The sequence below is a fragment of the Corvus brachyrhynchos genome, unplaced genomic scaffold, assembly GCF_000691975.1.
Source record: "Corvus brachyrhynchos isolate BGI_N302 unplaced genomic scaffold, ASM69197v1 scaffold370, whole genome shotgun sequence".
Classification (NCBI taxonomy): Eukaryota; Metazoa; Chordata; class Aves; order Passeriformes; family Corvidae; genus Corvus; species Corvus brachyrhynchos.
In genome coordinates, this window is record NW_008235977.1 from 575,975 (window position 1) to 599,836 (window position 23,862).

The 23,862-nt window shown below is 38.6% G+C and overlaps 2 protein-coding genes across 3 annotated transcripts in view; one reads left to right on the forward strand and one right to left on the reverse strand.

Moving 5' to 3' along the window:
* The first annotated feature begins 10 nt into the window (after positions 1-10).
* On the forward strand, positions 11-6,323 carry KCTD18 (potassium channel tetramerization domain containing 18). The gene is made up of 7 exons (XM_008629853.2): positions 11-201; positions 417-614; positions 1,846-2,057; positions 2,960-3,153; positions 4,184-4,278; positions 4,617-4,719; positions 5,438-6,323. The coding sequence occupies exons 2-7, from the start codon at positions 458-460 to the stop codon at positions 5,970-5,972; spliced, it is 1,296 nt and encodes a 431-aa protein (XP_008628075.1). The 5' UTR covers positions 11-201; positions 417-457; the 3' UTR covers positions 5,973-6,323.
* A 4,010-nt stretch (positions 6,324-10,333) lies between these two features.
* Positions 10,334-23,862, reverse strand: part of SPATS2L (spermatogenesis associated serine rich 2 like) — a 79,090-nt gene continuing 65,561 nt past the window's right edge. For both annotated transcript variants that reach the window (XM_017728402.1, XM_008629864.2), the window contains exons 9-13: positions 20,904-20,962; positions 17,436-17,545; positions 16,798-16,900; positions 13,533-13,753; positions 10,334-11,668 (exon numbers count right to left, since the gene is read on the reverse strand). In XM_017728402.1, coding sequence (XP_017583891.1) covers positions 11,282-11,668; positions 13,533-13,753; positions 16,798-16,900; positions 17,436-17,545; positions 20,904-20,962 — 880 coding nt within the window. In that variant the 3' untranslated portion in view covers positions 10,334-11,281. The remainder of the gene's footprint in view (positions 11,669-13,532; positions 13,754-16,797; positions 16,901-17,435; positions 17,546-20,903; positions 20,963-23,862) is intronic.

Sequence of the window (23,862 nt, forward strand, 5' to 3'; positions counted from 1 at the left end):
GAGCGAGCGAGCGAGCGGCCCAGGAAGTTAAAGCAGCCTTAATTAAAAATCGATTTTTAAAGAAGCCACGTTGTCATTCGTACAAAAATAGCTGCATTTTTAGTGCTGTGAACTGTACTCAGGATTACCCAGGGTTTCCTTCCAGAGCTCTGGTCGCACACCCTGACCATGTAACTCTGCTTGCCCATTTGTCTCGAAAGGGTAAGCTTTGTGTTTCCTAGCAAAGGAAAATGCCATAGTTTTTTACAGTAAAGGTGCAGAATATTTGGCTATTTGCACTGTTATGTCTCCAGAACTGTTTTCAAAGCAGTTTCCTGTTACAGACATGCTGGAGCTGAACTATTGCTTAGGTCTTGTATGTGATATGTTAAGTCTGTAGCTGGCAGTAGTTTGACTTCTGTTTGTTTCTGTTTTAGGTTCCAGTAGCTCGTAATGAACATCATCAGTGGCAAATGCAATGGAAGAGGGCAAGGTTGAAGATGTCCAGGATATCCTACGACTGAATGTACGAGGCTGCTTATACACAGCCAGGCGCGAGTCTCTGTGCCGCTTTAAGGATTCCATGCTGGCTTCCATGTTTAGTGGACGCTTTCCTCTAAAAGTGGATGAGTCTGGTAAATATGTTGAAGCTGTAAATATCACATTCTGATCACAGAACTCTCTGGCAAATACATGCTTTTATATATATTCATGCATTTTATAGTAGATCTCTTTTCCCAGTCTGCTGAGCATCTGTTGGCTTCTAATTCCAGGATGTAAAACAATTCTGCATGCATGACTTTATACATACAGGTAGTTCATCTGAATTCCACAAGGCTACTCATGCTTGCAAACACACACATTTATACAGTGCTTACCCCGCCTTGTTCCAATCCAAACTGGGGTTTTAGAATGTACTTCTTCAGTGAGAATATGAAAATAGATAAAATGAAGTTGGCAGAGTATGTGGCATTTATCTTGGATCCTGTTTGTGAACCTTTATATTATCCAGAGGCATCTCATTCCCTCTGTTCATCGCATAAGGAGAATTGGGTCAGAATACTTTGTTTCAGAATACTTCATTACCCAGTAAAGATTGCATTTTTCACCACCATGGCTTGATATAAAAGTTCGAATAAAACTATTCATGGGTCAAATTTCACACTTGTTTGTGCCTTAGAAATCCTGCCAAAGTAGGTCCAGTTAAAAGACACAATGGATGAAGAATAGTAATGCCTTGTTGCACACATTAGACTGTTTAAAATACCTAAAATGTTTAACATATGGACTTTGCATAACAGAGCAGGACTTTGCTACCATCTTTCACAGTTGCAGTGAACAGCCTGTTGTACAGACAGTATGGTTTGGTTGGTTGAGCCCTTCAAGCAAAGGAGAGAAAAAGAAACAAATACAGTAGCAATTGAGCAATATTCAGGGAAGGTTTGACTAGATGTGTACTGGAACTGATGCTAATTTTAACACTTTTAAATGGTCTAGAAGCAAAATTGAAAAGATCCCTGCAATAGTGAGTAAAGCTGCACCTGCAGTTAGAATTAGAAATGCATCTAGAATTAGATTTTAGCATTTTAAGCAGATTACAGCACAGCTGAGGTTGTATGTTGCTATGGTCCTATGTAGATTAGTGATTTCACTGAAATGCAAATAAATGTTTACTGCACTAGGAACTGTATCTTCAAATAACAAATATCCCAGGGAAACAAAATACAATATTAAAAGAGTAAAGACAGTATATTCCTACTAAGTAAAACCAGTACAGAAGTTTTATACAAAAGGCTCTATTTGATGATTTGGTAGAATGTGATATGTTTGTTTTCACTTGCTGGAAACAATATTTTATGTTTTCAGGAGCATGTCAAATTGATCGAGATGGAAACCTCTTTAAATATCTTTTGGATTATCTTCATGGAGAAGTTCAGATTCCTGGAGATGAACAAGTTCGAACTGCACTGCAGGAGGAAGCAGATTATTTTGGAATCCCTTATCCATACAGTCTGTCTGATCATTTGGCCAATGAAATGGAGACATATTCTTCAAGGTCCAATATAGAGCTTAAAAAGGTCTTGACATTTCTTAACATTTTTAATGCTGAACTTTCTAACCCATGCCATTCATTAGCACCAAACACTAAAGCTATAGAATGTCCAAGTTAGCAGTTTATAGTGACCACACTAAATCATGAGTAAATCCAGAGTTTTATGTTAACAAATCCTAGAGTTGGTAATGCAGTCAGTATAGTTAAGGTCACCAGTTTTTACCATCATTGCAATACAGCAACAGTTTGAGTGTTATACATGCAAATTTGCTGTAGAACTTGTGTAGTAGGAAGGACATTTAGTTTCCTATTTGGCTTCAAATTTTATTTGAAATTAGATTTGATCCCTTCAAGGTGTTTGGGTTGGGGTTTCTTTTTCAGTTTTACAAATTCATCCTAAAACTTGTAATGACAAAATGTACTTGACTGGTTTTTTAGAATGAGAAAGGAGAAAAGAAAATTAGTGTATTATTTAAAATCCTCAGGTTTTAGAGTATTGTAGCTTAAAATCTAATTCTAATTAACTAGTAGGAAATTAACTTGTCTTACCAGGTCTGGCTGTGTTATTCCTGATAGTCATCTGTGTTCTCTTAGCAAGTTACTTTTCTCTGTATTTCACACTCTCTCTTCCTCTTTTCCTTTTGAAAGGTGTAAAACAATTCCAGGCCTTTCAGTTTCTCTGCATGTTAAGGAGTTGCCTTGCCTTTAACTATTTCTGTTGCCTTTCTGTGAACCTCTTAGTTTCACAACATTCTCTGGTAACATCAGATAAAAAAAAACTGAAGACATTATTCTAGAAAAACTGCCTCCTTGATTTACGTAAAAGAGCTCACTGGTACAGTTAAGAAAACTTAATTATGAAAGCTCATTCAACTGAAAATACTGCATTCTTATTAGTATTCTATATGTTTTATGTTTTTTTCCCAGGCTTTGTTGGATTTCTGTGATTCTTACAATTTAGTTTGTACCAAGCCTACAGTTTGGGTCCTGCACTATCTCAACACTTCCGGAGCAAGCTGTGAAAGTAAAATTATTGGTGTGTATGCCACAAGAGCTGATGGGACTGATGCAATTAATAAGGTGCTAGGAATGAAAATTCATAGTAAAAGCATGTACAAAAGGTAAGGTGACTGTCACAGATGAAAGCACTGTGAAGTGAGAATAAATACATATTATAATTATGCCTGATTATTATGATATGTAACACAATGCAGCATTATTGTACTATAAATCTGTGGAAGGAATCTTTCCAGCTGGATAATAGAATGGTCACATTAAACAAATAAGAGAAAAACTAAGCCTGGAGGTTCAGAATTTGAGAGTATACACAAGGTGGTTTAGCATGCTGTTATTGTAAGTTCTTAACTCTGTTTGACTTACTATTTTTAAAATGTCTCAACAATTAAAATTTACTAATATTTACACTAAATACAGTGAATAAATCCCCTTACAGAAAACCCCCCAGAAATATTTGCAAAGTTGGTTGTGATTCATGCAGTTCTTTTGTGCAGTCTTCTCAGATAGCTGAACACTGAGAACCAAAGATGAAAGGAAATGGTTTTAATTCTCTAAAGAACCTGTACAGCTGTACTACACTATTAATGTATTTACATGGCAGTAATTGGAAGTTATTGGTAGACCTGTACTTACAGCTGAAAGCAGTTGGTCTTTGTCACTCTCACAGTGCAGTGTCAGAAGTGAACTTCACTGTGCATTTTTTGATTAAGATAAAGCTCTTGATACTTCACCATCTTTATAATTACGATGGATATCTTCCTAAATTTAGGCTGGGAACATTAATATTTATTCCAAGAGTATTTAGAAACATAATATATCAGGTATCGGTTCTCTTACTATGTATTCTAGAAAAATAGGTTTTACATAATTAATTCTGTAATTATTCTTCTATGAACATCTATTCTTTCATGAATATCCATTTTTGGCAATAGGCATTCACAGGAGGGTTACCACCTCTTATTTGAATAAAACCAAAATCAGAGTAACATTTTCCTTTCTGCATTATAAAACATTTACTGCTAAGTCCTTATAGTTAGGATTTGGTAAAAAGAATGATATATTTCACCAGTGGTGCATTTTTAAGGACTTAGCTAACTAATCACATAACTGTTACATTTAAAACAATGTTTCTAGAGAAGCTGGAAATAACATCCAATACATCTGGAGCTATTACTCAGTAGCTGAGCTGAAAAAGATGATGGATGCTTTCAATGCCTGGGAAGGGAGAGGTAATAATTTTTTATTTCAGTGTTACTACTTTTTAACATAAAAATAAGAAAAATATTTACCAATTAAGTATAATAAAAACTCTGGATAAACTTTCATTCATAACATTGTACAATAGTAGTGTCTGTTTAGGGGGGAAAATGTTTTACAGGATGTTCAGAGAGGGGACACGAGTTAACACGAATGAAGCAGCATGCTGGCTGTAAGCAGTGCTCATGTCAGCAGGTTCAGAGCTGAAATTCTGCATAATAAAATACATGTATTCATGTATTTAGTCAGGTGTAAACATGCATGGCTGTGTTGTCTCAGCTTATCTGTACAATATTGCTTTGAAATGTAGGTGTCAGCTACTGGAGAGTGCCTCAGGAGCTGATTGAATGTTGGACTCTGGAAGAACGCCCTCTGAGAGGCAGTTTGCATCATATGCCTCCAGTTTATAAAAGGTATGCTGATTTGCATAAATGGCTTAAATTTAAGCACAGATACAGTGCAGTCTGGTTTTTTACCCCTCTATAATTTCAGGTTCTTTAAGTATCTATGCACGTTGAGCTTTCTGGTTTTTTAATTTACATTTTAATAAAATGTCTGAGCTTAATTGCACAACTGAACTTGCTAGAAACAAATTACATTTTTTTTTAGGCTGCTGAGAAATCTCAGCAGCCTGCCAAGGAGTAACTTCAAAAACTAGCGAGCAGTATTAGTTGAATGGACTGCTAAACCAGAAATTTAGGTGAAAACTTTAAAAGGTTAACTGATTTTCACTGCTATAAGATATCTTCTTTTTAGAAGGAATTTCTAGAACTTCCTCTCTGCAGTTTTATGGCAATAGTTTTGATTACACCTCCGTTCTCAATACATTGCCTAAAAGCAGCCTTTTGCAGGTGCCATTGCACCGGTACCTGAGCCAGCCGACAGCCACCTCGCTGCTACGGTTTTTAATGTGTCATCTTAGAGAGGGAGAAGAGATTGATAGTTCTATTCACAAAAGGCAACCCTGATTGTAGTCATGAAGTGTTGGGAACCATAATTTATGCTTGTTACAGTATCATTTAAACCTAATTGTATATGGCTGTTGCAGATGGTCTGTTTTGTAATAATGTTATAAAAATAATAATTTAGGTATACAGTTCATTCTTAAAATTGAAGTTCTTTGTTTTACAGACGATTAATCGACTATACTGAAGAGGAAGGCTGTTTACCATGTAAAGTGGGTCCCAAGCCAATTAGATTCTCAGGTCCCTCAACAAGTACCCACATAAAAGTCAAGAATTCATCTTCATTAAAGGTAGCTGCTTGCAATGCTTCATATTCTGCAGCAATTCCTAAACAACCCCATAGTCAAAGTTTGATGCTCCACAAAGAAGCTTCTGAAACCACATCCACAACATGCACATCAGTGCCCAGCAATTCCCAGGCTGTCTATGGAAGGCAGAGTGCTGGCAATGGGACAATGAGCCAAATGACATTCCAAGCTGCACAGAGTAAGAAGCCTGTGAACAACCGTGTAGTGAAGCTGAAAAGGACTCCGCTTTTTCTTGTGACACCATCTCAGCCACCTTCTTCTGCATCCAGTAAAACAAGCCAACAGGACAGTGCTGCTATTGAAATTCCTACTACCTCTACAGTACTAAACAAGAAAGATCCAGCTGTATTAGCAGAAAGTATTACGCTTAAGAATGATAAAGTGGATGGCTAATGTTTGGCTCAGTCTGATAGACTGGACAGCTCTGTATTATATGGTCAAAGAAGAGGTCATCATCTCATGTGATCCTTTATTCAAAGATTAGGTAGAAAATTGTGATGAAAAAAATAGTGAAAAGCACAGAAAGAAATTGTTTTAAGTGAGCACTGAAGTGTGTTTTCTGCTTTATTTCTAGATATTTTTTAGATGTTGGGAAGGGAGGAAGAAAAATGGATTAAAAAAATCACTCAAGCACAGAGCACATGCAGTTTAACATTCCAGTAACTCCCATTTGTATTTCTGTTGGGCTGTACCTTAACGTGAGTACTTGCACAGCATTAAAGAAGACCTCTTTACCAACTTCAACTACAGTTAACATTAACTACAGTGAACCTCAATTTGTACCTTTAAAGTGGGGGAAAAATAGATAAAAATAAGCTTTTATTAGATACAAGTTTGCCACAAGTGTGCAACATACTGAGTGCTGCAGAGACACCAGAAGTTGAATGCACTGTCACTTCTGGTGAGGGTAAATCACCATTTTTGTTATTAGCAGCAATGAAAGGAATCACCTGTGCTTGTACACAGAGAGAAAATGCAGAAATACAGGAAGGCAAGAAGTGTGCTGTGTGAGTAACAAGGCTGCTTTTCCAGGGGCACACATGTACAGACACACAGTACCGTGGTGTGATCTGCCACTGGTACAGCCTCGGTGCAGCCTCGGCATTTTTGTGTCACACCGCTGGGGGGTGGCTTTTCTGGGGCTGCAGGGTCTGAGTTACACCTGGCTTTTTGTGTCCTTCTGCAGGTCCCTTCAGATCAGGAGGGGACAACCTCAACTTGCAGGCAGCAAAGCACAGAAGTTGAGGTTGGAGTGCCGCGGTTTGAAGTAAAAGTCTCCCTTCTTCCCCTCGTGCAAGCTGGAGGAGACATTCTTGTACCAGGGCAGATGTTGAGTAATGATAGTGAAACAAAGAGCTGCTGTATGTTTCTATCAGCAGAGGAAAGGCAAGTTTGGATCACTGATTTTCAAGAGCCCTTTTAGTTGTTTAAATCAGTGAACAAAACCTGGCTTTGTTTTGTACCCTTGCTTACAGTTGGGTGCTGGGGTTTTTTTGCTGGTTTTATGACTGCTTTTACTTCTCCAGCACAGTAAATACAGCTGCCTCTGAACACTGAGAACATTGCCAGAATGCAAGTTCTAAAAATTCCTGAGACTATTAGAATTACAGAAGGGTTCTTTAAATGTTTTATTTGCTAGGTCACTTAAAGACATCACATTTTCAGGCTTTTATCCCAGCCATAAGGACTTGAAACATAATTTGTACAAGTGAAAAAAACCCAATTTTTCATGTACTAACATACTCTTAAGGAGACATTTTGCCATGAGCAGTAGGCACTATAAAGGTGTAGAGGACTATAATTTCTGCTATTGGTGTGTATATGGAAGACCAGCTGACCTTTAGAGTATTTAAGCTAGTGTTTCTTCTCTAAAAATAAACCTGAAGATCAACAATCCCAAGGCTCTTCCTGTCTCAACAAAAAAACTTTCACTGAACAAAGGACAAAGCAGAAATTATGGAAAGATACTAACATAATATAATCTACTATTCATTGAACATGCAATTCATCACTGAGACTAAGTTTGTGAAATTTGTTTTTCATAATAATCTGACTGAAACAGTTTTTAATACTTATCTTCTGTGTGAGTTCTACTTCACTATTTATTCAACAGCTGAGCACTTCACTGTGCACCTTAAAATCTTTTTACAATGCTTTCTAAGGCTGATTTCTTTCAACTTTTGAATTTAGAAAGCTTCTATAAACATAGAATCAGAGAATATAATTTAGATGAGAAAAGACATAGAAGAAAAAGCTTTGAGAATATTCCTACAGGACTTTATGAGTTTGTACTACCTCAGTGTTCACTTAATTATTTTGTAGCACAGTATTTTTCAAGTAGCATTCGTGTAGTTTGCATTACAGCAGCATTAATGAGTCTTCTCTTTGTCCTGGACATACCAGCATGTGGTTAAAAGAATAAAAAACAACCCCCTTGAATTTCAGCAGATGAAATGAGAAAGTGGTGAAGAGGTAAAGAAAGAAGGCTTGATTTTACTTACTTATTTTTAACTGGATGGGGTGTAAACCTGGTCTTTTAACTTATCTAAGTAGGCACTTCCAGCATGTTTTTTATATAATAGAATCTTGTTCCATTTCTATTAACTGCTAAGAGTGATATTGAACAGTTTTTTGATAGATGGACAGCATTAACCTTCGTGGTGAATGGAACTAGATGCATTGTCAAGTGGTGTGACAATGGTTTACTTTGAATCTTTGTAAAATTATAAATCATTATAGAAGAGATCATGTTCAGAAAAGACCATGTTCAACAAGTTACTCCAATTCCAGAATAATTAATTTTTCTTTCAAGGTGACATTTTCAAGCTCATTAAGTATTTTTTTTCCCCCAAACATGGTTAACTAATGTAAGTTTTCCAAAAAGCTTGACTTGTATAAAGTTACTTTGCTTTTTAGTTTTCCAACTGCGTGTTTGGATCTTTATTTTGCTGGGTTCTGCCCTAACTCTTAATTTAATCTTACACAAAAGATAAACAGATTCAATCTGCTTTAAAGTACTGCCCCTTTAAGGTGTTTTTCCGCTTCTGGAAGAGCATGAAGTGCAGTGGGAATTCCATGTTTCTGTTTGAGTGAGGCCAAACAGCTGCATTTGCTTTGCTAATTGAGGGGACTTTGGCCTGGAAAGGAAACCTTGCCCTGCCATAAACTCCCTCACTGCCTCTCTACAAGTCCCTCACATTAAAAGGAGAATTGCATGTAGTTGTCTCTGTAATGAGAAGATAAAACAGAGTTCTGCTGAAGATGGGTGCAAGAGCATTTGGCTATTTGTAACTACCATGAACAGTAAAACACTCCTAGAAATTGGCAGATGTAATTCCAAGCATACAGACACATGAAATGAAAGATGAAGATTCTGACACAGTTTCAGAGCACAGCCACATAATGTGGTTAAAATGTGTATTGGAATAACCTTCCCAAACCAGTAGAGATACTAGACAAAACTTGGTGTGCAGCATTCCCACAAGCAGCTCACTCCTCAGCCTAACCAAACCCACGCACAGCTCTTTAACAAGGAAGATGTTTTTGCATCACAAGAGAAGAGAGAAACGCCATCTCTCACCTGTTAGTCCTGCATCTGTCACATACTGAGCCTCCAGTACATCAAAGCTTGGCTGGTACTGAAGAGCACAAGGTGGTCCTGTTGTGCTGAGTTATGCCTTATGTTACAGATTGTATTTATTTATCTGCAGAAGGCAGCTTGTGAGAAACTGACTTAAGGAATAAAGCAGCTTTCAATAATGCAGTAATCAATAGTCAAGTGTAGAAGCTATAAGGAAGGAATAAATGTTATTACAGGTAAGTTAGGTTTTCTTTTTTTAGAAAGGATTACGGGAAGAGACATTTCACAACATATATGGATAATATAAGAAATTCCTGTGAAATATCTGCATGAAATTTGTAATTACATCTCAGAGTGAGGTTACAGTCAAACTGTAAGGCAGCAGATAAATTTTGAGAAGCTACCTATCTGATGGGTATGCACAACAGAGATTCTGGACTTTCATTTTCATTTACTCCAAAATATTCAGCTTAAAAGCGTGATAGGTAATTAACTAGGATAATAGCAGTGCTTGCAATGCTAAGAAAGCCAGTGTCTACCTACACATTTATTTTTCTTTCACCACTCTTCCAGATGAAGATGAGTTACTTGCCTTTTAAAATCAGGTTTTACCAATATTCACACATGGGACACTGTATGCGTATATCAAGAGAAAAACAAAATTAAGGAATGCACCTCGCTCTTCCCTTGGAGATTATTTTTCAAGGGCCCCAGAGGAATACCAGTCCTGTCAGTACTAAGGAAGTGTGCAGTCAATGAACAGGAATTAGGCAGAGGAAACTGGTAAAAAGCAACAGCGAACAATCACCTAGGTGTAAAAACTTCTAAAGCTGCTCAAGTGTCCTCCTGCTTTTACTGACCTGGATGAGAGGAGAGGTCAATCTTACTGACCTTTTACACCTTTCTGATTCTGACATTTGGGCCAATAGGTTACCTGATGCCAGCTCTGGATTCTGACACCTTACTATGTTAAACAGTAACTTACTTTAAAATGCGTTCATTGCTCTCATGGCAAGGTTGTTTTGTGCGCTGTGGCATTAGAATCAAGCTAGAAGCAAAAGCCTAGTCCTGTCCAAACTCAGCTGAAAGCCTCCCACTGATACCAGTTCAACTAAGCAAATACGATTTGGGTAAGAGCACAAGATTAGGCACTGCAAAGCAGCAAACACCAGAGTATTTTAGAAAGAAGATTTTAATTATTTGGAAGAAACAGGTTTTCTGAAATACAGACTCAGAACATAAAGACTAAGTAATTTATTACTCATAGCTCTTGTTATGGACAGATGGTTCCTACAGCAAAAATATAGAAAAATAATTTGAATTCAAGTCTAGAAGACCTGCAACTTTTCATATGCAAAAAATAAATCCAACTAGTCATAGAAAAGTGGCTGATAAGGATGGAGAACAGGGCTGTGCATCTGAATAGCCATTATATATACATTCCAAACTTAAATGAGCGTATTTCCTCAGCCTCATAAAAATAGTTTGTCCATGAAAAATACCAATATGTAATACATTTAATACAATTTATACTTGAATTTAAAGATCTCAGATTATGGAACAGTAAGCTAAAATCAAATGAACTGCTTTGTCAACTCTTCTTGTAGAGAACAATACTCTCTGCGTATACAGTGTGCATGCATGTACGTGTATACACGCACAAAAAAGAAGAGGTGTATAGAGATTTGCTGAAAAATTCTATAAGATTATTTGATTTCATTGCAGACCACAGCATACAAACTTCCTGGGATCCTTCTAATACAGGCTGTTCTATGAAATAATAATGTTGGCTGGTATAACCACGTATCTACAACAGGTTTTTGCTATTATGAATTTAATTATCAATTTATCTTTCCAATCTAGATTTCTTTTTTCTAAGAAATAAATGCTGCTTTGGTAAGATTCCGTACAGTCATGACAAAATAAACGTGAACATACTGGGGAAAGCCTTGGAAGTATGATTTAATTTGATAATTAGCAAGTAATAAAGATACCAACAAGTTTTAAGCAGCAAAAGATTTAAAAGACTATGTTCTGACTTATTTTCTTCACCAACAAGCTTTTCGAGCAAGGAACTAAAATGAAGAGATTAAATTTCTCTGCCTGCCATCACTGTGACATTTTAAGCCACCAAAGTCACAGCTGGCACTGAAAGAACAGTGGCATCAGCAGAGACCTCCATTCTTGCAGGACATAAATTGCATTGTGACACCCTGCCTTGGAAAGGCCTGTGGTCTGCGGTGTCCGGCGTGTGATGCTTCCGTCGGGACTTCTCCGAATGCGTTGGATTCTCTGTGGTCCTTGCAGTTGTAGACTGCTCTTGATTTTTCATAGCTCCTTTGTTTTTAGATCGAAAGCTGTTATGCTGCTGTCTTCTGTGCTCAGACCTGGAACCACTCTTTGTATTTTGATCTGCCTCATTACTGGCACTTTGTGACTTATGAGATCCATTGAGCCGCATGTTTTGGTGCTGTGGGTTGAATCTTCGTCTCTGGCTAGAAGGCCCATTCTACCCAGAAAGAAATTGGATAACTGTTAGGTTGTCTGAATCCTTCCAACAGGCCAAGAAACACAGCAGTCAAAATTAACACTGTTACTAGGAGAGGGAAAACATGAAAAAGTTTTGATTGTTACCAGAGTCTCTTTATAATAACTAAAACCAGAACTGCAAATACCATACTACATCTGAGTAGCTAGAGATGCAGATGGCAGGTTCATCACTGATGCCAAATTAAAATATGCCATGATTCAAGAGAGTACAGAAAAGGGCATGAAATTCTAGATATCTCAACAGCAGCTGTTGAGGAAAGGAATCTGCAGGTTCTGGTCAATAGAAGATAAATATGACTCAGCAGTGCCCTGGCAGCCAGGAGAGCCACCCATGTCCTGGGGGGGCATCAGGCACAGCATCGCCAGCCAGGCAGAGGAGGGGACTGTCCCCTCTGCTCTGCACTCAGGCAGCCTCACCTCGAGTGCTGGGGGCAGTTTTGGGTGCCATGATACAGGAAAGACATTAAACTATTAGAGAGTGTTCAAACAAGGGCTACAAGGACAGTGCAGGGCCTGGAAGGGAAGCTGTATGAGGAGCAGCTGAGGTTGCTTGGTCAGTTCAGCCTGGAGAAGAGGACACTGAGGGGAGACCTCACTGCAGTTACAACTTTCTTGTGAGGGGAAGAGGAGGGGCAGGCACTGTAATGACCAGTGACAGGACCCGAGGAGATGGCCTGAAGTTGTGTTGGGAGGTTCAGGCTGGGTATCAGGAAGTTCTTTACTCAGAGGGTGGCTGGGCACTGGAACAGGCTCCCCAGGGACGTGGTCACAGCATCAACCCTGACAGAGGTCAAGAAGTGTTTGGACAATGCTCTTAGGCACATGGTGTGACTCTTGGGGATGGTGCTGTGCAGGGCCAGGAGTGGGACTCAACGCTCTTTGTGTATCCCTTTTGACTCAGGATACCTCTCTGTGATTCTCTGAGCAGTTAAGAAGTCCTGAAGAACTTGATACTGACTGATTTTTTCCCAAATCATGTATATTGCTTTCCTAGTAAAGCGTTGTGCAAGTCCTACAGTATGACTACAGGAAGAACAGATGTTCATATGTAAATGAAAGTCAAGTGAAGAATCCTCATTGTGGAAGACATGTCCATTGTGATATTTTGCTCAGAGGATGCTTTGATTCTTAGTGGGAAGTGACTGAATTACTTTTACTTGCATGCCTGACAGGATAGCTGATTCCATACATGCACTGACATTATACACTGCTCTTATATTTCCCTTCAAGCATCTACTTGAGCCTAATGTCCCCACTGGTACAAAATTCAGACCAACTTTAGTGGCAACTTTACCTAAGAACAATCGTACAGGGACATTCTAAGGTGCTATTACAACAAAATATAATTCATATATGTATCATACATATATAATATAATGCTACTAATATAGCACATAGCATATAACCTGTATTATGGAGCTTCTGAAATAATGTGCTTTTAAACCTGGCAGGATTCTACTTTCAAAGTGTATCTAATAATTGTGCTTCAACAGCACATCAACTGACCATTTGACAAGGACTACATGTTTTTCTACCATAGCAATTAGATATAATGGAGGGTATTTCTTTTTCACTCTATTACTGCCACTAGTCACTTTTAAACTGACAGCTGTCTTTACTCATATGCTATTTCTACTTTGTATGTTCATGCTGACTTGAAAATGAAGCTGGAAAGTATATGCCTACATATCTTCGAAAAGAATTAATTAAAATAGAGACCGCAAACCAGTATTTGATTTCGTATTAACAACTTTCAATGCTACATATTTTTCTGAAAAGTTTTGAAGTAATTTAGTTTAGTTCACAACTGATTGACATCTTACCTGCTTATTTGTTGGGACTCCTTGAGAAGAAGATTCTGTAGGATTGGAAGAAGGATGACTTTGTACTTTACTGCTGGTTGTTTTATTATCAGAGTTCTTGGCATTACTAGAGGACTTTCGGGTGTGCGTATTTTGCTTGCCAGTTGTTGCATGTGAGGTCATTGAAGACAGCACTAAACTACATGGTGTTCTTGAGGAGTAGTTGTTCTTTGGGTGAGAAACTATAAAAAAAGGATTATGTTATCAGTTAAATGATCAACATCTGAACAACAGGGCTGTATTCTTACCCTGCTTACAGTTAATTTTGGAAGCATTGTTTCAGTCTCACTTTAAATAATGAAGTCAGCTACCTTAAGCTAACTGTTGAAGTAACATGGTGGGAGTCAGCCCATAGTGTTCCACACCTGTGAATCTGCCTCACTGCGAAGCATTTCTGGAGATAAAAGAGCCAATGTGGTGGCACTACATTAAAACTGGAAGGAGTCTGGCAAAAGACCAGGATTTTGGCATCCAAGAGAACTTCACTTATTCCTCTCGAAAGGAAATGGGTAAAAGAGATTCTTCCATATGATGGATATCTACAAAAACTGGAACTGAATGCATTGCACTAATCCACTTCATGGAGACCACAGCAGTGAGATTGCTCCTCACAGTCAGGAACCACTACTGCCCATCTCAGCATATTCCTGCTCTCTACTTCTCAGTATTTTGAGATCACCTAATTTACTAAGCACTGTCATATCTGGATATGAAATGCACCCAAAAAAATCCTTGATTCCTCTCTGCATTTCTTCAAGCTGCCTTTGTGAAATGGGCCCCAAGCAGTCTTGAAGAAGATTCTGAGGCTAATGAAGTTCTTGATCTTAATTTGCTGTCCTGATTTTTCTGATTATGGAATTTTTCTGTTTCCTTCTGGTACAGATGACAAATCTGAGGTTCACTCCAGAGAGACACCTGTTGTTTTTATCTATTTTTTCACTTCTAGTACAGAGAAAGAAGATGAGGAATCATTTTAGTAACTAAGCATCATCTGTTAGCTTTACTGAGGATCTTATTCACTTATGCCAACATCAGCTACTTCTCCCACTAGGTGTCCTCTTCAGAAAAACAATGCAATGACCTGCACAATGAACTGAATTTTCCCTTCTGTGTTCAGTGAGGACAACCATCCCTGAATTCTATTAATTCTCTCTTGCCTAAAACACACTGCTGCACATGGAAGACCATTTAAAAACCCAGATGCTTGTCATAAAAATGTATTTTTAACAGAAAAAGGTGTACAAGAAAAGGATACAACCCTCTGCTGGGCATTCATATGTCAATCCAATTATTTTTGTTTCTTCCTGTCCTTAATTTTGAGTACATGCTGTCTATGCTCTTCTCATGCTAGAACATTTCTTCCTTTGCACAAGCTCTGTGGGTTTGGTTATTGCTTTTGTTAAAGCCCTTAACAGTGGCTGTTTGTAGCTATAGGCCTTGTATAATCTCTGCTTGAGGGGTATTTGCAGCTCCCAGCAGGGTAGGGGTCTCATTGAGAGATGATGCTAAGAGGAACATCTTTTGCACTGAAAAGCTCTTGTCAAAGACACCCATCATCATGAGTTGCTCATCTAAGGTCACTGAGGGCAGGTATGAGCAAAGTTCTGCAGACAGTCAGTGCACTATTAGTCATTTCTAGGATGACACTGCTCCCCTGCTAATAGCTGCTCTTCTGACTTCACTGACCTGATTTGAACAGGCCTGCATCAAACTATGCTTATGTAATGCTTTACTGAAATGAGGTATAAATAATTAACTTGCAGAATTAACTGCAGCTGGAAGTTATTTAGGCAAGTAGTTCATTGAGTTTAATTTAAAAAAAATAGTCTATGGTTGTATCAATAGCAGCTGTGGTACTGTTAGTCAAGATAATCTTTATGGCATTTTCAATCTCTTATGCCTCAGGGTATTAGATAGGGTCTATGAGGTGACTGTAAACAATTAGATGCATTACTGGGAAGTTTACGTCTTCCTCTGAAACATCCTGGGTTGGTTTCACTGAGAGACAGGATATGGGGTTAGATGGATCTTCAAAGTGTTCTGCAAAAGCAATTCTTATGGTCTAATGAGTTAAACTGGTTATGCCTCCAAGCAGTCAGTTCTTTAGCTATGCAGTCAGAACCTTGTATTGGCAGACTGTGTAGCATTTTCTCTGTTTTGTATTTTAAGGAACTACTTGAAAACATTTATTATTTTCCTTCCACCAAGATGCACTAGTTAAGTATTGTTTTACCAGTTTTCTCCTGACTGGAATACCATAGGACAGAGTAACATTCTGGGCAAAGCCTTATATTATTTACTTTTTTTAGGGGAAAAAAGCATGACAAAGATGAAAAATAGGCTCTTATTTTGCAACTGGGACATGACACTTTTAGCAAAAAAATGCAAAACTGAATTTCCAAGCAGAAGGGCAGATGATTTGGAAACAGGAGCCTGGAGAAAAAGAGGCTGAGGGGAGACCTTATTGCTCTCTACAAGTACCTAATAGGAGGTTGTAGCAAGGTGGGACCAGTCCCTTCTCTCAGGTTACAAGTAACAGGATGAGAGGAAATAAGTCTCTTGTATCACCAAGGGAGGTTTAGGTTGGATATTAGGAAACATTTTGTTACAACAAGGGTTGTCACGGATTGGAACAGGCTGCCCAGGGAAGTGTTCAAAAAACACGTGGATATAGCACTTGAGGGCATGGTTTAACTGTGAACATGGTGGTTGACAGTTGGACTTAGTGAACACAGAAGTCTTTTCCTACCTTAATGATTCTATGATTTAGGACTCCATATGGCTCCTGAAAAACCCAGTGAATACTGTTATAAAGCTGGGGAGTTACTTCTTAGCAGGAGAGAACTGAATTGGTCTCATTACATTATGCTCACACAGAGAAGCTTCCAATTTACTATTTATTTATAAATTACTGAATTTGTGTATTCCCTAGAATTGGAGATCCTGTTTAGATTGAAAACTCCAACTGATCTGAGTAATACATGGAAATTGCTGACAAAGATGGTACTGTGCACCTGCATATGAGACTGTGCAGCCCAGGCACAGTGAGTCTAACATGTTGCATACTGTAAAGTTGACTTGTGTGTGTTCAGCAGTCCTGCTGCAGCCAGAGACACCACTCATACTGGGCTTGCTACACACACACACACACTGGCAGCACATGTGCTGTCAGCTCTGCTGAACAGGTATGTTCTGAGAAACTCTGAGAGGAATCATCAGCACTTACTTTCTCCACAGAGCTGAATCTGGGTCTTCAGCTGCTCTGTATCACAGGAAAATCGGGCAGACCTGCCCAGCTCTTCATCGTATTTCCGTTCACTCACAAAGTGCTGCGAAAATAGACATGATAACAGTAATTTACATTCTGAACAAAAGACTGTATGGATGGTAAAAGAACCAATCAATACTTAAGCTCACTTTAAGGCTCAACAAATTCTTGACCCTGCCCTGTACACAAGATCTCTGTGCAGAACCAAGTATTATCCCATCTGTACAAAATTACGTCTCACAGCCCAGTGATGGGTGGATCACTCCCACACTTGGGAAGTGGGTCATTTCAGCAGGGAATATGTGTTTGATCACTGAACCTGAAGCTATCAGGTTTACTTGCCAAGTCTAAATGATACACAAACAGCAAAACTCCCCACTGCTACACTGAAGAGGGGATAGCTTACACTTCTCCTATAGCATCTGTACACCGCTCAGAGGTGCTACAGTACTTTAAGAAGCTACACTTTCCCTATGGAAAGCTATTTACCCCTCGGCCCATGGCAGGAATGAACAGCCTGGACATGTTAATGTGACAACTCTCCCCAAACGTTTCTGCAAACAGCTAAAATACCCAAGCAGAAGTGAATGCCTGACCTTAATTTCAGCCCTAAGTTCAGACAGTTGTGCTTCAGCCATCTGACTGGCCAGGTCTGCCAGTCTCTTCAGCTCCTCAGCTTTCTTCTGCCGAGCAGTCAGGATTTCCACTGCCAAATACCAATAGTCAGCCATTAATGCTAGGAAGGTAAATTGCTTTGTAATTTATTAGTCTTTGGGCATTAACATGGTACATCACATGCGAGACAAACATGGACCACTGACTTCAACTGGACTTCCAATATGCTACTTGCACAGATTAAGTTGATCAGCATATTTCACTGAACTGCCTGATTTTGAAAAAGATCTGAAAATGAAAATGTCAGAAAATCAAAGTTAAACCAATCCTCCAACATTCAGACAAACAGGGGCAAAGACATGTTGTTTTGAGTTTTCTGGTGCTTTATTCTGAATCGCAAATACAGGGAGCCTTCCACTGAGACATGGAAAGAAGCATTACATTGAGTCACCAGCCTGTTTCTGAAGACATGCTGTATTTGATTTACCTAGGGGAATTTCACTTCCTCTGAAAAAACCCCTGTTCATATACATCACCATTTTGCTTTCACATACGGAATATACACATTTGCCATTTCAACAGCAAAGCAGCTTTGAAGGCCAATAGTCTTTATTAAAAATAATACTAAATATTCATTACTGCCTGTCTTGTATATTCTATGTAAGGAAGGGGTGAGGAGTTATAGTCTTATAGGGCAGATTAATCATAAACCACGAGGCAATGATCTACTTATACACAAGATAATACGACATTGTAATTTTGGTGGAAAACAAAATATACACCAACTATTACCTACATGGTGACTCAGTGTAAAAGCAACAACTGATTAACTATCTGATGGGATCAGTACTTATGGCAGAGAGGAAACAACATCTAAATGCAAAATAGTAACAGTCATAGTCTTTTGTCTTGAACTTACACATACAGTCAGGGGGAGTGGTACTTAATGTAAACTACCCTAAGGACACACTCCATTACAGCTGTGGAGATCTTGGCTTCTTTGCCTTCTTTTTGCCACAAATTTCCACGGCACAGTTGAGAATTAATGATATTTCACAGACAGTTTGCTTCTTAACCCATTATCATTTATTTAATCAGGTAACACCTTCTTTTGAAAGTATCATAGAATCATAAATAGTTTGGGCTGGAAGGGAACTTTAAAGGTCTCGAGTCCAACCCCCCTGCAATGAGCAGGGACATCTTCAATAGATGGGGTTGCTCAGAGCCTGACCTTGAATGCTGCGAGGGATGAGGATCTCCCCTCCTCTGGGAAACCTGTTGCCATGTTTCACTGAGTGCAGCATGGTCCAGCAGGCACAGGGAGACACAGCTGCACCTGTACAGCTGTGTGGGAGCAAACAAACTGTGTGACTGTAGAGGAGCGCGCGTCACACAGGGCAGGGAAGGCAGAGGTGGCTGCAGTTCCTTTAGGGTAAATCTGTGCCTACATCATTACTTATGTTAAGAACAGCTGCTATCTCTCCAGCTGATCTTTTAATTTCATTTTTTGTAGAATATGATCTACAAGAGTGAGAAAATTTTATCAGATAAATTGAACAGTTTACCAGCTGCTTACCTTGTCCAATAGTTCTGCTTTACTGCTTATTCTAGGTAATGCTAATACTGTTCCTCCCCAAGATGAACATCCTCTTTGCTGAAGTGACTGCCTAGACCATATGATCTCATACTGGCATTTATTTCCACGAGATGCCAGCCAAAACCCATGTTTTAAAAAAACCCTGAAATTATCATATTTGGAATTTTTCCTAGTGTTGACAGTAAAAATAAGATTACCCACTGTAAAACAGTCCTTGAGTGCAGCAAAAAGATATGAAAATAAATAATATTCTAAATCTCAGTTAGCATGTTAGAGTCCTGTAACAACTTGCTGCCTGTTTCTGAAGGCACTATACAGCCTACAGCAACCTTGAGAGACAGCAGAAACCATGCTGTTGGAGACAGGTACTGGGGCCATCCACTGTCATGCATGGAGCTGGCAGGAAAACAGGAAAACAGAGCATGCCATGTGCAAATGGAGCACTTTGCACGCCAGTAGGTAGGAATTTGGTTTACTTTCTACAAAAATTCCTGTAACTGGCCAAGATTAATGAAGGGACCCTATAATACCATCAGCCCTGGACAGTGGATTTCCAAAATGTGGTTTTGTTTATGCAGTTAGGGCTTAAACCTGTGTCTGCTGATCAGTGGGAATTCTACCACTGGTTTTCCTGGGAATGAGTGCATGCTCTGTAGCTGATTATGGCTACCTGGTGTCTGCAGGTAACCAAAAAGCTGCTGATACATATCCCTCCACAGCTCCTTCCCAGAATAACACAGAGCTTCCAATCCACATCTATTTCATGTTATTCCTAGAAATTTAACAAATAAAATTCAAAACACAAACTAATGCAAATCTTTGCTGTCATAACTCATACCTTCTAGTTTCCAAACATACAACTGCAAGAGACTTGGGCAGCAACAGAGAATTTAGACCATTTTTTTTAAACAAAAATTCAATTAGTATACCTTTGTAAACTAAGTGAGTTCTAAATGCAAATGAAGCATTCAAGAATGTTACATATATTTGTGACCCTGCTTGGAAGGACCTTAAATTCAGGAATCAATAAAAGGATTATATACATTCCTAAAAATGATATTTTCATCTGCCAGGAAAAGTATCATTCTAACAATGCTTTGGTTAGTGTTCAATTTCTTGCTTAGCATTCTCTACTGAAACACGTTCCCCTGTATTTACTGGGGGTAAATACAAATACTGTATCTTGGATGGAGTGTAAGACAGGTATTGTGGTATCCTAATACATGGCTCATCTTGCTTCCCTCCCCCCCCCCATCAGAATATATATACATGAAAATGCAAAAACCAGAGACAACATGAAAGCCTAGAATCAGATCAGCTCCCATAGATTATTAAGAAAACAGACTGCAGTAAACATCTGTTTTTAGATTTTTTAAAAAATTGTTCTAATTCATAAGCTTGATCATTCTCCCTTAAAGCTATGCAAGGCAACACAATAACCTACTCCCCTACTCCGTAATTCCAGTATTCTAACTTACGTAGGTAATATAAGCAAGCAAACAGTGATTGATAAATGGAAACAAAGTAATTGAATAACCACAGAAATGAGGGGGAAAAAAAAAAAAAAAAGAGTGGTCAAAAATCTCTGATAGGTAAGCAGAAGGAGTAAGTAATTTAAATCTAACTCCATATCACCTTTTCGTTTACCTTAATTTCATGATACTGAAATTTTGATGTACAATCCTCACAGAAACTACCCTGGAACATCAAAGCCTTATCTGACTGTATACATATAGAGTGAAAGATGATGGAATGCTGCTAACCAAATTTATGGATTGTGTAATTTTCTGCCAAACAAAACAACTGTTTCCACAGTATTCCAGAATTTCCCTGCATATTTTTTTTTACTTACTGGCTTCTTCTTTAACTTTATCAATTTCTGCCATTAATGACACTTCTTTGTCTACGATGCTAAAAAAGGAAAAAAAGAAAGAAAAAAATAATAATTTAATTCATGCTAGAACTACAACAAAATCGAAAGCTGTAACTACACGCAGACTTCAGACATTAATTATGGGCTGTTTTGAAATGAGTAAGACTTAAAAAATTGAAGCTGAAGAAACACCTAGGCAAGCCAGCTACAAAAAATTAGTGATAATGAATGTGTGCTGCTTTACACAAACACCTCACTGGCCTTCCCATGTATCTGCACAGATGTGGAAGTCAGTCTGATTCAGCAGAGCAATCCTCAAATGACTCAACAGCCTGTTTCCTAATTAAGCCAGATATACCATTGCTGCTACCCAGATTAATACAGTTTAGGTCTCAGCACAAAACTAAGAATGCAACAAAATTAAAGATGTGTGAAATGAGGTCCTTCTCTTCCTTAGAGATATTTTTGCAAAACATGTCAGGGTAAACAAGAAAATGGTTTGTGATGTAAGTAAACATTAAAGTATCTCCATAAAAGAAGTCAGTTTCCCTGCCCCCTATTCCCTCCAGGACTGGGAAGTCAAGTTGTTCCACTTTTACTTGGCCTTCCTAAAGGAGTCATGTGCCTCTCCTTCACAAACGTTTGGTGTCTGATCCCTGATAACGCTTATAAGCTGTCAAAGTGCAACTGTCTGAGAGCAGACAGGTCGTGTGGTAAATTGGTCACATTATGAACACAGTAACATTGTCCAGTGGAGTAGCATCTCTGCAGAAGGCTCTCCAGGGGACAGTGCTCTGGTGTGTCACTCTGTTTTTGCCTCAGTAGATTATTCTTAAAGTTAAATTCACATTTAATAAACACCACTAATATTAATGTTTGTGTTTGCATAAGCGAGTAAATTCAAGCAGCTGGGGGAGAAATTGCAGAAAGTATGTCAAACACCAGGAGTACATCTAGGCACACACTCAAGGGAAGAGTGGAGCTCTCAACCCTTTTAGTAAAATCAACCTTAAACATTAGCTTTTGTACCCAGTGAAGACCCTGAGTTACATGTGAACAGGCTTCTACTGAAGGAAGACATTATAGAAAACTTAAACCCAAAACATTTGTCTAGAACGTCCTTAGCAAGAAAAGAAGATCATGCAGAGTTCAGTGGGCAGTAAAGAGAGACGGAAGACTTTAAGAGAGAAGAACTGACAGGTCCTTAACTACAACAGGGAAAGATTGGTGAGCAGGCAGTGTGGGGAACACACAGCAAACACACAGCTGACAACCAAGCATTTACCAGCTAGAGCATGTTCAAGTGCCATTCATTGAAATCTTCCAACCAGCCTCATACAGGAGGGTTGCAACAGAAGCTCTGCAGTCTTCTGCCCTCGGGTTTTCCCAGCCTCCCATGCCCCCTGTAGAGGAGGAGACCTTTACACTGCCTCCCAGTAGTCAACAAGAGGGACAGAAGCTGGTTGGCTGATGGCAAAGGTTGCAGTAAGACAACACAACTGCAGTGTAACACATTTTTTTGTTTCATACATAGAAACAAGACTAAAATTATTGTTTTGGCCTGCCAGATCAATTTAGTGTGACGTACACACCAGAGGAAATAAAACAGCAGGGTGTTTTCACGGTAGAGCAAATCAGTTAAGAGGGAGGCTCTGACAATGGAAGGACACGCTTGTTCCAGTTGGCACTCAGTATTCTCCAGCATAAGCATTAAGCTTAAACTCCAAATAAGCAGGTGATGATTTCAGCTTGCTAATCTAAATAGTCATAGCTTCTCAGGATTAATCTACTTTCAAATAGCTTTTGTAACTACATGGTTTAAATAAACTTCCTTGATTTTCACAACAGGTGGCTGAAACGAGTCTTGTAAGTTCTTACCTATTTCTACCCTCTACAAAGAGAATCTAATCATCTTTACTATTTTCTCTTAAATTAAAAAAACTGCAGATTTTTGTCTTTTCTGCCTCTGTTATCAAAGTGTCTCCCTAGCACACTACACAGGTTATATAAACATGAACTTTTGTCTGGAAAACATATTCAAGCAACAAGGTCACAACAGCAGAGCTCATGAGAAGAGTGTTTTAGTGCAGTTCATTCCAGGACCGTCCTCTCTCCAGTCTAACAACAGATCCTTACTAAACCGGTTGGCCCCTAACATTTTATTTTGATGCCAAATAGAACCACTTTTAATACCAGAATGAAAGCAAGGCCATAGCAGTCCCATATTTATCATATTTTATAGTCAAATCTTATGTGTTACTAGACAGTTTTCCATTCCTAACGTTTCATTTTGGTCTCTGACAAATATTTCAGGAAAGTGTTTGGATGTTGTAGCAGTAGAGGACAGGGCTGATAAATTTAAAGAACAACCACCTGAGTACCTCCCTTCTAGCTAGCTACAAACTAACACTGGAAAAATTAAAGAATAACACAAGAGAAAAACAGTTTGGTGCCTTTGCCCATGTCAGACTAGTTAATATGATAAACTAAGTTTCTTTAACGTACTTGAATCCTTCATGAGGATTCCCCTCCCTGAAGACAATACAGCTGTACTAATTTATATCAGCAGAGGACAAGCACTCTTGGCTAAAAAGAGGAAACATACTAATTTTCATCTGGAAGCGTACAACCGCATTTCTCAGCTGGGAAACCATAAATGGCCATGTGTCATATATGGGAAAAGTTAATGTTTCTTTAGATATGTCCTAGGCCAACCAGCATCAGCAAATGCAAAATAAGAGCAACACTTCCTCCAACAAGAATTTATCAGCATTATAAACAGATGAAAACAACAGACAGAAAACTGGAAAAAAAAATCTGGCCTGAGGGGATAAAAAAAAGACAGCTACAAAGAGAAATCTAAATGCTAACATATAGAAGGAGAAAGGACAAGAACAGTGTGGAAAACCAATGGATGAAATCTTGTCTCTCATTCCTG